Here is a 15,737-nt window from a genome sequence, read left to right as displayed (position 1 = left end):
TGGATGCCCTGGTCAAGCAGAGCACCTTGGACAGCGCCTCTGGCTGGCTCAGAGCCTCCCAGCCCCCTGGGACAGAGAGCTGGGAGTTTAGGCAGCACCTCTGGCCTGCCTCAGACCCTCCCAGCCCCCCAGGAGTGCGGGCCGCGCCCAGGGTCGGCACCCACCTCAAAGAAGCGGCAGCAGGGCTCATACAGCTCCTTCAGGAACGAGGTCTGTTCCTCACTGAGAACTAGGGAGAAGAGAGACACCTAAGGCCCTCGTCGAGGGTCCTGCCCCGGGGCTACTTGGCCGAGGGAGGCTGCTTCCTACCTGACGGAAGGGGAACAGTTGTCCACGACCATTTTCCCTTGAAAATGTTCCACAAAGGAGGTCGATTCCTGAGAGATGGGAGGTGGGGGAGAGGAGGAAAGGAGGATGTTTAAACACTTACAGGAGAGGCTGAGAGTCCTCCAGCTACCTCCCACCAGGTCCGACTTCCATTCCCCAGGCTCGAGCCCCTCCATCTCCCCACTCCATCCTCCCCCCAAGGCACACAGGCCCAGCCAAAACCAGCAAGGGTTTCACTTGGGGTAAGAACAGGTCAGGAAACCCTGGGCTTGGAGCCCCTTAGTTATGGGGGGGCAGGAGAGGTTGCCCAAGTGGAACAAGGGAGGCCAGAGTAGTGTTTGTGAACTTCAGCGAGCCCCTGGTGACTCTTCTTTGTCCTGCTTTCAGTGACCCCTGAGTTAAGAGACCCCAGGGCTAAGGGGTCCCACCAGGAGACTTCAAGCCAAGCCTCATGGTGCTCCATCTTTCTGAAGGGTCCCTTGGAACACCATCACTTAGGGATCCCAGCAAGAAAGGGGGCCGGGCTGCAGGCTCTCATCTTGCTCCCAGCTCAAGAAGCTAGAGAAATATCTGTCAATCACTCCGCGGGACCCCCCACTCCCCAGCCCCGGGTCATTCTCCTCCTTTCTCAAGGAGTTCGTTCCCTTGCCCTCTGTCTTCCTTCCACCCCTCCCCATGTTCTTCCTTAGACATTTCTCGGAGTGCCCTTGCCTCCAAGGTACCAGTCGGAGCTGGCACCCCAAAGCCGTGAGGCCTGTTGGCTGGAGGACCAGCCTAGGAGATGGGGGGGCCTGAGGTGACCCCCGTTGGCCGTGTGACCCGGAGCAAGCCGCGGGCTCTCAGAGTCTCGGGGGCTCCGTGCCGGTGAGTGAAGCTTGCACACTGGGAGCTCCCTTTTAAAGGGAGGAAGCCTCATCCACTGAATTTAAACCAAGACAATAAAAGCCCAACTCAACGTCCACATGGAAGAGGGGATGATTAACACAGAGTCACTGGTTCCATAGCAGAGGCCTGCGAGCTCACCTTCACTTTGGAAAAATCGGTCTTGTGTGTTGTGGAATGAAAAGGAGAAAGCCGTCTGTGGGAGAAAAGCACGAAAGTCGATTTAGAGGAAGCGGGAACGGCTCCCAAGGGGCAAGCCTCCAGTGTCCTTCCCAGAGCAACAGCCCCGATGCCCGGACGTTCACAGCCAGACGGACCAGGGGGCATCTCACTCGGCTCAGGTCATAAGAAATCGGGCTGTTGGTCCACTCGCATGAACTGATGCTCAGTGAGTAGAACCAGGAGAAGATCCAGAAACAACAAGATTATGCGATAATCAACTCTGAAGGATGCAATGAGGTGATTCAGGCCAGTTCCAACAGATTGGGATGGAGAGAACCATCTGCACCCAGAGAGGACTGTGGGAACTGAATGTGGATTGCAGCCTGGTAGTTCCACCTTTTTTTGTTATTATTTCCTTGTTTTTATTTTTCCCATTTTTTCCCATTTTGATCTGATTTTTCTTGAGCAGCATGATAAATGTGGAAATATTTTTGGAAGAATTGCACGTATTTAATCTACATTAGATTACTTGCTGTGCAGGAGAAGGGGAAGAGAAAAATTTGGAACACAGTTTTGCAAGTTTGCAAACATTTTGAAAAATAAAAAACTACTATTAAAAAAAAAAAAGAAACTGGACCATCTTCCACAAATGGGGATCTAGATACTTCTTGGATATCTGCCCTGAGAAAAGCAGCCCAGTCCCATCACTAAAGGCCCAACTCTGGCCAAAGAATCACAGAATTGAGTCTTGAAAAGACCTCAGATCCTCCAACCGGGGACTGGGATCCATGCCATGAAATTGGGTCAGTTCTGGTAGGAGAGCCCAGGAATTGGGGTAGGAAAGGGTATTTTTGTTTTCATTCTTCTTTACTTTCCTTTGTGGCCCTCCGTTTTAGTTCATGCATTTTAAAACCTTATTCTGAGAAGGAAGGGTCTGAAGGCCTCCCCAACCTGAAAGCCCAAGGAGCACCATCCTGTAGGACCAGCCAGTCGGAGCTGGTGAGGTTTGCCTGGCACAGCAAGAGGCAGAGGTGGCAGCAGTTGGAACTGACGGGCTCCGAGGCTGCCCCAGAGATGCTAAAGTGGGACCCCCCCCTTGGGAAGTGGACCAGAAGCCATGTTTTCCCCTGATCTTGGGACATAGGAGCCCGAAGGGGTAAATCCCAGGAAGAAGGCCTGGCCCTCGGAGATGCCAGAGGAAAAGCTCCCCCCGCCCCAGTGGCGAGAAGCACCCCTGGGGGCAGGGCCAGGGCCAATCCAGCCAAGCCCAGGGCCACAAGGACCCTGCTAACGGACGGTGAGTGGGAAGGCTGCCCTGTGTGGCTGTGCGGAGGCAACCCTGGTTTCTGAAATAAGAGCCCAGGCCCAATAAAAGGAAGCTGCCTAGTGCTGGAGAGCTCCGGAATCCGCACAAGATGGGGAAGGATGGCCCCAAGACGGAGGGTTGCAGTGAACCACAAGCCAGCCAGCTGAAGTTGGGCTCAAAGGCTTCCTGTTCCCCTGTCCCTGGTCCTGATCTGGCTGCCTCTGGAGGCCAGGGTTCCAGGGGGGGACTCCCCAGAGCAGGGAGGAAGGAAAGGAGGAAAGGAGGGCTGGCTCAGCACAAACCTGGGCACCCCGAGCTGTGGCTGAGACTGCCTCTGGAGGGGGGAGTCCCAGGCCATTTTGCCGCTCAACCTCCACGGCCTCCCAGGAAGCAATGGGCAAGGGGCAGAGGAGCCCCCAGCTCCCACTCCCTACCTCCCAGCCCGGGCTGCTCCCAGGAAGCGGCTCTACCTGAGCTGGGGATTTCTGGGCTCCGCCAGGAGACGCCGCCACAGATCCAAAGTAGCCCGACTCCCTAGGGTGCTCCCCATTGTCTCTGGGACCCGGAGAGCGTCTACAACAAAACAAAGGATCCAGCCTCAGCCCAGGCCGGGCCCCTCCCGGCCCTCCAGATTCCTATTAGCCCGTGGGGCCTCTAGGGGAGGGTGTGTGCAGGCTCTCATTTCAGGCTGGCAAGTATCTGGTCCCAGGGAGAGGGAAGTACCTTCTCTGAATGAAGGCTGGCCTGGAGGCCGAGCTGGAAGAAGGGCAGCTTCTCCTTTCCCACTGCTGCTGGGAGACAGCCCCAGACCATTGTGAGGTCACAGGCTTGGGGTTCTCCCTGGGGCTCCATGTACTTCCTGGGCCAGGTCACAGGCTTGGTGTTCTCTGTTCCATATACTTCCTGGGCCAGGTCTCAGGCTTGGGGGTCTCCCTGGGGCTCCATGTGCTTCCTGGCCCAGGTCACAGGCTTGGGGTTCTCCCCGGGGCCCCCTGTGCTTCCTGGGCCAGGACCCTGAGGTTGCCGAGGTAGGGGTGTCTGGGTATCTGGGCATCCAAACCCTGGTAAGTGAAGTGTCGGGGAGGGCCTGAGTCTCCCAGCCCCTGCGGGGACCCCCGGCAGCTCCTGCTCTGAAGGTGACACTAGTCCACGCTCAGCGATGTAAGGTGAGGCTTCCCATGAAGGTGGGAGGCCACTGCAGCAGCCGACAGGCACTCAGGGGCCCTGGTCAGAAGTCTGGGGAGCCGCTAGGCCCTGGAGGCCTCCACCACAGGCCCAGTGAAGGAGCAGCCCAGGAGCCCCGAATTTGCTGGTTCTTGCCACCAGGACAGCTGCCGAGGGATCACCCTCTTGGCTACCCGCTAAATTCCAGAGGGGCTGCAATCAGCCTCAGTGGAGAGAGGAGGGAGGCCAGAGGCCCTGCAGGGCTCGTGGCTGTCCACGTGGCTTTGGTCCCCGTCCTTCCTTCAGGCTGCCCAGCTGGGCCAGCACTTGCTCCCGGGAGGCTGCTCAAAGCATCCCCAGAGCTGTGGGGACCGGGAGCACAGCGCCGCTGGGAGCTTTTCATGGCTTTGTCTCTTGGTCCCCTGGTGGGAGTGCTGGCCCAGAAATCTCCTGGGGAGAGGGGAAGCTCTGAGCTGGCATCTGCGGCACCCGGGGGCACCTCAAGCCAAGGGGCCTCTCAGAAACTCCTCAGCCTTAGAACTCGGAGTTCCCGGGTCTCCTCCCCCAGTGCCAGCTCCCGGCTGGGCAGCTTGCCAAGCTCAGGGCTGGGCACAGAATGCCCTGGGACTAGAAGCCGGCTCCTTCATCTGCGCCCCCAGTGAGAACCAGATGCCTCCGTAGGATGCGGGGACGGAGCCCAAGGTCACAGGCAAAGTCACAGAGCCAAGGGGAAAGGAAGAGCTTGGAGGCCTTTTCTCCAGGACACTCCCCTCCCTCTGCAGGCCCAGCTGCCCCACACTGGAGGTCCTGGGGACTCCGGGCTGTGCCCCGGGGGTCCGAGGCCACCATCTCTCTGCCTTGGACTCTGCCCTTGGAGAACAAATGCCTCCGTGCTTACTGGAAGCAGTTTTCTTTGGGCGTTTGTCCCTTAGCTCCCCCCTGCTCATGCTGAGCTTAAGCCCCCTCATATTTCCCCAACCCCAGATCCCATTCCTCCGGCCCTGAACTGAATCCAACAGCTTTTTCTTGCTGGCAAGGCCTGCCACAACCCCCCCACCCCCCGCCTTTCACCTCCCAAGCCTCCTTTGAGGAACAGCCGCAGCTGCTGCGACCATGGAAGCGCCCCAGCTACGGCCCCATCTCCTCGCCCCCCGGCCTTTAATCTATGGTCTTCAGTGCAGTGTTAGCTCCACACTGCTGGGGGTGATGGGGAGCGAGGTGGAGGGACGGCCAGAGCCCATCAGACCTCCGGGCCGGGCAGCCGTGGCGCTGCTCGCCGTGTCCCGGAGCCCCGAGCAGGAGCTGCGCCGACCGGGACGTTCGCGAGGCTCTCTGGCAGCAGAGATTGGGTGGAGGGATCACCGGCGAGGGAACGAACCAGCGAGGCGGCAGAGGGACGGAGGGGACGGAAGCATCGTGAGGGAAGCATCAGCACAAGCTGCGAGACTTACCTAAAGTGAAGGGGCTGCAACCAGGAGACCAGTGACAGGGAGACCGGTTACAGAGCTGGTTGGGAGCAGCTTCCTGACTCGGTCCCTCCCGGCACAACAAAGGATCCGAGACAGTTCCAGGGAAGAGGGATTCGCCTGCAGAGGCCGTGGGGCTGAGCGGACTGGAGCAGGCGGCGCCTCCTTTCCTTTGGGCCTGTTTTCTTTCACAACCTGGTAGAGGACGTCCGGTGTGTATACGCATCGTGTAGTAACCTGGTCACGGTGCTCACCGTCCTAGGGAGGAGGGACGGTCGGAGGAGAATTTGGGTCAAAACTTTAAAAACCAAAGACTAAAAACAGTTTCTACGTGTCATTGAGGAAAATAAAATGTCTGTTCTAAAATGATGAGTTGTGCTTGTTCTTGTATTCTCTACATTGTGGCATCTGGTATTGAGTTTCTTCTGTTCTTGCACATCTGTTCAGCTAGCTCTTGTCATCTGTAATCGCTTCTTTCTTTTTCCATCTACGCCATTTATCTGTGTATCATCTGCACAGAAATAGAGATAAAGACTGAGAGACAAAGTAAGAGAAAGAGAAAGAAAGAGAGAAAGTGAGAGACAGAGAAGAAAAAGAGACAGAAAGTGAGACAGAGAAGAGACAGAAAAGTAAAGAGACAGAAAAGAGAGAGTAAGAGACAGTAAGAGAAAGAGAAAAGAGAGAAAGTGAGACAGAAGAGAAAGAAAAAGTAAGAGACAGAAAGAGAGAAAGAGACAAAGAGAAAGAGAAAGGAGAGACAGAGAAGAGAAAGAAAAGTAAGAGACAGAAAGAGAGAAAGAGACAAAGTAAGAGAAAGAGAAAGTGAGAGACAGAGAAGAGAAAGAAAAGTAAGAGACAGAAAGAGAGAAAGAGACAAAGAGAAAGAAAAGAGAAAGTGAGTAGAAGACAAAGAAAAGGAGAGTAGAGAGCAAAGTGAGAGACAGAAGAGAAAGAAAAGTAAGAGACAGAAAGAGAGTAAGAGACAAAGTAAGAGAAAGAGGCAGAAATATAAAGGCAGAGACAGAGAGACAGAGACAGAAAGAGAGAGTGAGAGAGGAGGAGGCTAGCTTGTCCAGCATGCTCAGCCATGCTAACAGTGCATGGTCAGAGTCAGAATCGAATGAGTATTTATGAAGTGCTTCTCTGTGTGCCTGATGCTAAGCGCTGCCCCTAGAGCCTCTGTCAGCTGTGGAGCAGCTGCCAGGGCTGCTGAGAGCCATGAGGGATGCTTTGCACAAGCCCTGGCCGGTGCTCCCCACCTGGAGCATCCTTGGAAGCCTCAGAGCACCTGGGATTAGCGCTAGCCCTTACTTTCTACCTGCCCCTCCAGGCCCTGCACTTCCTCCCTAGTAAGAGGCTAGAGTTGGCTTTGGGGACCTCTGGGGTCCCTGCCTGTGGTCCGGGGGGCCAACTGGGCTGCACTGTGCTAAGGCTCAGCATTTGTTCTGGGCTGTGCAGGGTGCAGGAGATGAGGGCCTTGGGATGGGGTAGAGGGTGCCTGGGCTCCCTGGAGTCACCATTCAGACACAGCTTTCTCATCCATAAAAACTCCCTGCCCTCAGCCCTTTGACACTTGGTGCTGTCTTCTTTGTGGTGAGTTGAGGGAACTTGTAACTCCATGGAAGGCCCTGGGTGCCACTGGGAGGAAGTGGGCATGCCTTCCTGACCTGGCCAGCCCTGAAAAGGGAAAAGGGGCCGCGAAGCGGCCGGCAAAGCCGCACCAGGCCGGAGCCCTTCCTGGACCTGGGACTCGCAGCCGGGCTTCACTGCCTTGGGACCTCTGGGCAGTCCCAGCTCCATCTCCAATCCCTGTGCCATTTGGTCCAAGGCTCCTCTCTATCTCTTTCCCAAATTCCAGACTTCTGGTCATGGTGACTTCAAAATAAACGATTAGCGCTCCTATTTGGAGCCCGGAGTCTAAATCAGGGGGTGTGAAAGCCCATCTTATTACCCGGAAATAAAAGCCAATCCCTCAGATGGGTTTCCTGACTCAGGCTTCAGTCAAGTGTGTCCCATGCTTGTCTGCCTGCCTCTTACCCTGGGCTTCCTGTGTCTGAAGGTGCTTGTCCTGCGCTTTGAGAACCTCCCCTTCTGGGAAGAGCTTGCCTGGAAAGCCCCTGGAAGCTTGACCAGCTGCTTCCACACCCGTGTGTCCCATTGGGATCATGTTGGGACTTGTTAGAGCACAGAAGCGATGCTGGGCCCGCCAAGCCGGAGTTCCACGTCGGTCCTGCGCTAGGTGGCCTGGGCTGATCACAGAGGTTGCCTGGGTGCCGTGAAATAGGAAGTAGCAGCAGCACACACTCCGGGGCCCAGCCATCACGGCTGGTAAAGTCCTTTGCAACAGTGTGCTCTAGAACCCATGCTCCTTAGGTTCTTTTGTTCTGTTCCCCAAAGCCCGGATCTGGGCTGGCCCTTACTACTTAACAAACATTAGCTGCCGACTGTGGGCAGGGAAGTGGCCCAAGCTAAGGAAATTCTGAAAGGCAGGGTTGGGGTAACTCCTGCAGAGCAAGGCCCTTCCCATCCCTGCCCCTCTCCTCAGTGGCGGCTCAAGAAGGGTCAGATGGACACAAGGCGGCTGACTTCCTTCGTCATTTTCTAAGCATCTTGCTCCCCAGGGCAGCCTGGGGCAGAAGCAGAAAGGCGGCTGGCAGGAGAATTTCCAGCTCTGCTCAGGCTCCTAGGCAGGACGAGGTCCATGTTCTGGGGGAGGAGTCTGGGCTCTGGAGACAAAGAGGAAGATGGAGTGGAGGAAGGGAAGCCAAGATATGAAGGCTGGTGGGGAGGCTGAGGCCGAATAGTGGGGGCAGGCTCCTGGGTTCCTCCCTTCAGGAGTTCTGATCTCAGGACCCTAGGAGGTCAGCCGGGAGGCTGGTGTGGGGGAGGACGCCCTGACCCCTCCCTCCCACTTGCAGAAGGAGAAAGCTGCTGGACAGAGGTGGCCCCTGACCCGGCTCTGGTGGAAACCTTTTTCAGCTACTTTAGACCTCCCCAAGGGCTCCTGCCCTCAGGAGGCTTCCGCTCCTCCCACTGGGACACCGGCTTTTGGGAGCAGGAGGCCCGGCCGAGGCAGGAACCGAGCCTTTCAGGAGGCGAGGGAGGGCAGCCTGGCTACCAGGGTCCGGAAGCCCAGGAGGGAGGAGGCGGAGGCAGGTGGATGAAGGGAGCGTGGGCAATGGCCCCTCCCATAGGCCAGATCTTCAAGTTGGACAGAAGCAGAAGTTGCAGCTGCGGCTGGGAAGAGGAGCAAAAAAGCTAGGCAGAGCCATGAGCCAGATACTCCAGTAGCCGCAGGAAAAGCGGAGAGATCCCGGAGGTGGGGCTTCCAGGCGCGCTCCCATCAGGAGCAAAGCGGGAGAATTCCCGAGGGTGGGGCCTCCCAAGGCGCCCTCATCAGGAGTAAAAGCAGGAGAGAGAGATCCCTGGGGTGGGGCTCACCAGTCCCCACTCCATCAGGAGCAAAGCCAGGAGAGATCCCGGCGGGTCAGGGCCTCCACGCTGCCCTTCTCTGGCCTCAGGCCACCCTCACTCCCCTCCTTCCCCTGCCTCTCCTCAGGAGCCCCGGGAGGCAGGGGGACCCGGCGGGCGCACCTGGCTACGGCCCGGTGAAGCAGGGATGGAGACGGAGCGGAGGAATGAGCTCACTTCCTGGAGGTGAGGAAGAGAAGGCCCGTCCACCTTCTTGGGATCGTCACGCCCCTGGCTTCATCCTTTCAGGGGAACTCTCGCAGTTCAGGCCCCAGGGGCCCCTTGCGCCTCCCACCAGGGGAAAGCTCGGAGCTCGCCGAAGGGAAGCGGCGGAGAGCGGAAGGAGCGGGCAGGCAGGCCGGGCGGCGGAGGCGGCGACGCTCCGAGTCCTTCCGGGCGGCCACCCGGCCCCGCCAGCACCGCGGCGCCTCTTCCCCGGGCTGCCAGCCTCCCGGGCGGGCGCGGGGGACCGGCCTCCGCAGGGATGCTGCAGAGCGGGAGGGCGTCCTCGGCCGCCTCGGCCGCCCTCCCTACCCTGCAAAGAGGGTGTCGCTGCTTCGCTCCGAGAGGAGGTTAAGGAGGGAGGAGCTCTCGTCCTACGCAACGGCCTTCCTCCGCCTGCGTCAGGCTCTCCGCTCCGCCCGGGGATGCGGCCCTTCCATCCCTCTCCGTCCCCTCTTCCCCTCCCCCTCCGGGCCCGCGGAGGAGGGTCCTGGCATCAGCCCGTGCGCTGCCCCTCTGTGGCCCCGGGCCTCTGGGGCCCGCGACAGCGAACGAGGGTTCTTGGATACCGGGGGGCCCGTTACGGGGTGGGAAGATTATCGAGGCTCCCCGCCGCGCCGGCCGCGCCCTCAGCTTCTGGGGACGCGAGGGAGGCGTTGGGAAGGCCGGGCCAGAGGAGCGGCGGGAGTCCGGGGCGGCCAGGAGGGGAGCAGGCGGGACTCGCCGGCTGGACTTGTCCGAAGCCTCCTCGGCCGCCGGGGCAGAGGGTAAGGAGGCGCTCCGCTTCCTCGCCCGCGTCGGGGGGCGGGGGGGCTGAGCCTCGGGCCTCCGGCCAACCCGAACCCCCCCGTTGGGCCAAGCCCCCGGCGCGGCTCTGGGCTCGCTTTCAAGCGCTGCGGGCGTGGCTCGCGCCCAGCAATGAACTGCGGGCTGGCTGGGCGCTGGCCGCTCCCGATAGGGAGGCTGGCCCAGCGGCGCCACTGAGGCGGCGCTGCCAGCAGGAGTCGGCACGGGAGGGCCGCCAGGGCTGGCCGCGCCGCCCACAGAAGGGGAGCCAGGGGACCGGTGAGCACGGCAGGGCCCGGGCGGGGCCGAGGCCGGGCGGCAGCCGCATCCAGCCGGCGACCTCACCCCTCCCACCCAGCCCAAGCCCAGGAAGCTCCAGGAGAAGCAGGGGTGAGGGGGGGCGCGCGGCACTCTCCTGGCCGGCTACTGTGGGGGCGAGCGGAGGAGGAGGGGCTCCCAGTGCTGCCGAGACGGCGCCCGCCTCCAACACCAACGAGCCCGGCCGCGTCCCAAGCCCTCCCCTTAGCTGCCCGGGCTCGAGAGGGGCCGGACGGGGGACCCTGGGAACTCTGCCCACGCCGCCGCCTTCGAGGCCAAGGCCCGAGGGGCCGCAGAGGAGCCTGGAGCTCGGGGCCTCCTTCTTGAAGGACTGTGCTTCCTTCCTGTCCTCGTGGGGTGGTCGCTGCCCCGAAGCTGCTCCTCGGCCCTGACGCCTGGGGAGCGCCTCCCGGGCCGGCCTTCTGAGGGTGGGGTGATCTTCCTACGGAAGCCCCCTCCCCACCGCTCCCGATACCCCGCCGTTTCCCAAGACTCCCAGATGCAAATATAAAATCCTCTGCCTTTAACGCTGCGCTAGCTTGGTTCCTTCCTACTTTTCCAGTCTTCCTATTCCCCCCCTTTCTTCCCCCTCCACTCCCGGCCCCAGTATCCTGTGATCCAGGGCTGCCGGCCTCCTGGCTGTGCCCTGCACAGGATCACCCCCCCCCCCATATTCGTCCCATGCCCTCCCCCAGCTTCTACCCGAAGCCTCCCCGCTCCCTTTCCGAGCAAGGGGCTTTTCTCACGTTTTCTCTACTTTATTTACCTGGAGAGCCTGGAGCAAGGAGGACCCTTGGTTCCGTCCCGGCCTCCTCTAGGACCCAAGGAGATTTCAGATCCACAGGACTTAAGGGCGAAGGAAGGCAGGGGGCTCCGGTAGCCTCATTCTGGTGGGAGCCTGGACACCCTCCCTGGCAGACCCTCCCTGTTTATTTAAAGCGAACCCTCTGGAGGGCTTAGCTGGCTCTGGGTTACTCCCCAGGGGGCTCAGCTCAGTTATTAACCGCACTGTGTGCCCAGAGGGGACACCCAGCACGCCAGGGGCCTCGCTCCTGCCGGAAGGACAGGAGAAGGATCCAGGACTGGCTGGAGCTTTCTGCGCGGGGTGATAACACTAAGACTTCCAGGGCCTTCAGACCGGCACCTCTCCTTCCCCCGCTCCTACAGCTCCCAAGTGTGCCTGGGTGCCCAAGAACAACAGGGAGGCTGCTGGGGCCCAGAGCGGGGGCATGAAAGGTGAGGCCAGCAGATGGCCCTGGGCCATGGCTCTTCTTGCCTGCCAAGTCCTGGGCGGAGGAGGTGATGTGAAAGTCAGGCTCCTGAGCACAGATTGTCCTTGGACAAAACATGGTGACGTGGCCCAACCCTCTGGAAAACAACCAGCAATTGTTCTTGATTAAAACACCTGTACCCATTCTCCACAGACTCCACAGTCAGGCATATGTCTGCTAAAAAGAACCCCATAACCCCCAAACAGAAGCATGTCTGGTAAAAAGAGGCTCTGTGCTGAGAGTTTGGGAGCCCTGGGGGAAAGCGGGAAACTGTAACCGAACAGAAAGCGGGGGCACGGAAACTGCCGGACCGTCCCAGCTAGGGGGCAGGAGGCTTTCCCTTGGTCTACTGTCTCATGGAGGCGGGGCTTCCTGGGCATGGGGGGAGCCTGGGAGTGCATAGAGGCCTGTGAGTGATGGGGGCCCTGAGCTCTGGGAGGCCTCTGGGCCCAGGCCGTGCTGTCGAGCAGGCAGCCCCTGACTCCCAATTCTGTGCCAGGCTCACTGGCTGAGGAAGCGGGCAGGGGCTTTAAATGAGGCAGGGATCCCAAAGGGGCTGGCGTCCCAGTGGGAGGAAGGGGGGTCCTCCCCAGGGCTCCTCCCCCCAAGCCCGAGACACAGTCCCAGGAAGGAAGTCTGGAAAAGGCGGAGCGCGGGGCCAGGATGGTGGGATGGTGGGTGCTGATGGGGGTTTTTGGCCCGAGAAGTCTTCCCGACCCTCCTCGCCCACCCCCCTCTCCTCGGAGATGCCCTCTACTGCTTCCCAGAACCCAGGACACTCCGGACACAAGGGTTTGCTTGCTGTCTCTCCCGCTAGACAGGGACACCTTTCTTTGTACCTGCAGGGCTTAGTTCAGTTCCGGGCACACAGAAAGCACTTAATAAATGTCTGTTTGTAGACTGACTGACTGGCTTTGCTTAATCCTCAGTCCTTGTTTCCATAACGGGCTCAGTCCAGCTCCGGGCTGGAGGCTCATTGGGAAGACGCTGCCCAAGGCCCCGGGGACTCCTGGGATTGATTGTGCGCTGGCCCACGCCTCCTTTCTCTGTCTCGGAGCAGGTTGAAGAAAGTCGAAGTTCAGCTTGTCCCGAGTCCGAGCCATGCTGGCTCCTCCGTTCTCCCGGGCTCTGGGGGCTCTGGCCCGGAGCCGCCTTGGTTCCCGAAATGCTCTGGACGTCACAAGGTGGGAGCCGGGGAGGAGGGTCTCTGGGGGGGTTACCAGAAGGGGAGCCGGGAGGGGGGGAGTGGGCTTTGTCCGGGGTGCCCAATTTAGGAGGCAAGAGGGGTCTGGTGAGCTCCTGAGGGGCCCTGGGAGACGCAGCCCTGGGGGAAGCGGCCCTGGGAGATGCAGCCACAGCAGGGGCCTCTTCCACCAGGGGGCCCCCTTAGGGTCCCGGTCCGCCCAAGGGGGACCTGACCCAGGCCCAACGTGGCCCCCACCCAGGGGCAGGGAAATATCCAGGGGCTGTTCCAGGGGAGCAGGGAGGGGCGGAGCCGGAGGGCCCTGGGGATCCCACCTCCACCCCCCCTTCTGTGAACTCCAGCCTCTCCGGATAGAGTGTACAGGAGCCCAGAGGTTTGGCCGCCTCTCCCCGAAGGGAGGCTGAGACTTGCCTGGTTTCACTGAGGATAAATGAGGGTCCCAGAGAGGGCTCCCTCGGCCCAGAGAGACTTCCCTCGGCCCTCTGAGGCATCTGAGGCGGGATTAGAAGCCTGGGCCCCAGCCTGGGAGGTCAGGCCCTTGGGGTCACCAGCTGGGATGGGCTGCCAGAGAACCCTGCGGGACCCCCGGGCCTTGGCTCTGGGACCCCCGGGCCTCGGCTCCAGGACCTCCAGGACTCCCAGGCCTCGGCTCTGGGACCTCCGGGACCCCTGGCCCTCAGCTCTGGGACCCCTGGGCCTTGGCTCCGGGACCCCCAGGGATACAAGGGTGCCGGCATCCCATGGGGCCGAGGGCTTCAGCTGAGCCTGTGTGCAGGGCTTCGCCCCTCCCCCCGCCCCCTTCATGCTCCTTCCCCCCAGGCCTGGCCAGGTGCTGTCCAGTCTGCACTCCAAGGGGGACGAGAAAACCCAGGAGCCCCGAGAAAAAATGGTGAGCAGAGCACTGGGGAGCGGGCCAGGCCCTCAGTCTCGGGGGGAGGCCGGGCACCCCAGGAGCAGAACTCAGCCTTGGCGGTTGTCCCTGGCTCCTCTCCTGGCCCTTTGTGGGGCTTCCTCAGTGGGTCAGTAGCCTGTCTTAGGTCTCTACATTGGCCAAGGACCCCCAGGGGATTGGTGTGGGAACTGGGCCCCCCGACCCCCCCAGCCTCTGCCCCCCTAACCTCTGCCCCCCCCAGCCTCTAGTCCCACCCCAGCCCTCCAGCCCCCCCAGCCTCTGGTCCCACCCCCAGCCTCTAGCCCCCCCCAACCTCCGGCCCCCTCTGGGTGCAGACAGCTTCAGCCCCCCTTCTGAGAGAGAGCAGAACCCCCGCGGGTGCCAGCCCCTCTCGTTTGCTGCAGAGCCCTGAGCCCGGGCTGGCTTTGCCTCCCCCTCCCCGCCCTTTGGGACACCAGGATTGCGGGGCAGGTTCATAATGGGCTCCCCTGGCCTCCCTCCCAGTCCCTCAACAAGGCCGTGTTGGTCACCGGCTGCGACTCGGGCTTTGGCCTCTCCATTGCCAAACACCTGCACGCGCTGGGCTTCACCGTGTTTGCCGGCTGCCTCCTCAAGGTAGGGGAGGACCCCGAGACCCCTGTGCCCCCGAGAGACCCCTGTGCCCCCCAAGAGACCCCTGTGCCCCCCGAGAGACCCCTGTGCCCCCCAAGAGACCCCTGTGCCCCACTGAGAGACCCCTGCCCCCTCCCAGGCGTACCCCCCAGGAGCCTCCCACGTGCCCCCTAGGTACCCCCCCACTTTTCCTGGCCCCCCCCCATCTCGGGGCATCAGTCCCAGGCTTCCCGGCTTCAGGATCCCTCAGGCTGGTCGGGCAGATGGTGACTGATCAGGACGGCGGAGGGGGGCTGGGGGTCCCCAAGGGCCCGGCTCCTTCTCTGCTGCCACCAGAGCCAGCCCCAGTGCTCCCTCTGAGGCCCCCCTGAGTGCTCTCGGGGCTCTCTTAGCTGGGAACGCCCCCATCCTCTCTTCGACAGAGGGGGAGACCGAGGGAAAGGCCTTGTCTGAAGCCAGGATCCAAGTCCAGTTCCGTCCGAGTCCCAGAGTGGGGTGGGTGACACAGAGAAGGCCAGGCTTCCTCTCCCCGTATCCCCCGGCAGGGCTTGGGGCGCCAAGGGAGCTCCTGGGAGGGCTCTGTGAAGGAAAGCATGCCCCGGGCTTCTGGGATAGCCTGGAGCCGGCGGCCCCTCTGTTTTCCAGTCGTGAAGGCCCTTTGGGAGCCGCTGGGCTGGCCTCCGAGGCCTCTTTTTTCCTCCTGTCTCAAGGCTGTCTGGTCTGACTCCTTGGGGAAGCCGGCTGGCTCTTTGGGGGGCCTGAGGTGTCACAATCTGCTCCCCAACATTTCCAAGAATCCTTCTGGGCATCAGGCAAGGGCTAGTCTTGTGCCTTGGACCCTTGGCTTAAGGAAATCCAGGCGACTCTGGCCCTTTTCTGGGCCTCTTGCAAGCTTCTTCTCTGGGCCCTATTTTAGCTTATATCCATGGGGCCCTTTGGCCCTTCTCTTGGAGGCCCCGCTTGAAAACTTCTCTGTGCTCCCTTTGTCCCTTCTCTGGGCCTTGGCCCTTCTCTGGAGCCCTTACAGCTTCCTTCTCTGGGTCCCAGCTTTGTCCGCCTCTGGGCCCTTCTCTGGGGCCTATTTTAACATCCCTTCTCTGGGGCTATTTTGGCCCTTCCAGGAGCCCCCTTTGGCTCCTTCTGCAGTCCCATGGGCGCTTCTCTGGGCCCTTTGGCCCTTCTCTGGGCCCGGCACAGGCCCTTCTCTGGGGCCTATTTTATTGCTCTGTGCTCCCTTTGGCCCTTCTCTGGGCCCATTTTGGCCTTCTCTGGGCCCCCTTGGCTCCCTTCTCTGGGCCCTTTGCTCTCTGGGGCCCTTTGTGGCCCTTCTCTGGGCCACTTTGGCCCTTCTCTGGAGCAGCTTTGTCCTTCTCTGGGTGGCCCTTCTCTGGGCTATTTTGTGTCCTTCTCTGGGCCCCTTTGTGGCCCTTCTCTGGGCCTATTTTGGCCCTTCTCTGGGCCCCCCTTGTGTCTCTGGGCCCTTAGCTTCTCTGCCATTTGGCCCTTCTCTGGGTCCCGCTTTGGCCCTTCTCTGGGCCCTGGCCCCAGCCCTTCTCTGTGCTCCCCTTTGGCCCCTTCTCTGGGCCCATTTGGCCTTCTCTGGGCCCTTGCAGCAGCCCCTTCTGCATTCCCCATGCAGCTTCTCTGGGCCCCA

At 61.0% G+C, this 15,737-nt stretch overlaps 1 protein-coding gene across 1 annotated transcript in view; it reads left to right on the top strand.

The window, feature by feature from the left end:
• Positions 1 to 9,681: 9,681 nt before the first annotated feature.
• The window catches only part of LOC100925960 (D-beta-hydroxybutyrate dehydrogenase, mitochondrial), a 15,746-nt gene continuing 9,690 nt past the window's right edge, over positions 9,682 to 15,737 (top strand). The window contains 4 exon segments of the mRNA XM_031963587.1: positions 9,682 to 9,767; positions 12,436 to 12,559; positions 13,399 to 13,468; positions 13,976 to 14,086. Coding sequence (XP_031819447.1) covers positions 12,477 to 12,559; positions 13,399 to 13,468; positions 13,976 to 14,086 — 264 coding nt within the window. The 5' untranslated portion in view covers positions 9,682 to 9,767; positions 12,436 to 12,476.

This window comes from Sarcophilus harrisii, chromosome 3, assembly GCF_902635505.1.
Source record: "Sarcophilus harrisii chromosome 3, mSarHar1.11, whole genome shotgun sequence".
NCBI lineage: Eukaryota > Metazoa > Chordata > Mammalia > Dasyuromorphia > Dasyuridae > Sarcophilus > Sarcophilus harrisii.
Note: the sequence above shows the minus strand (reverse complement) of the source record. Positions and strands in the feature narration are given on the sequence as shown.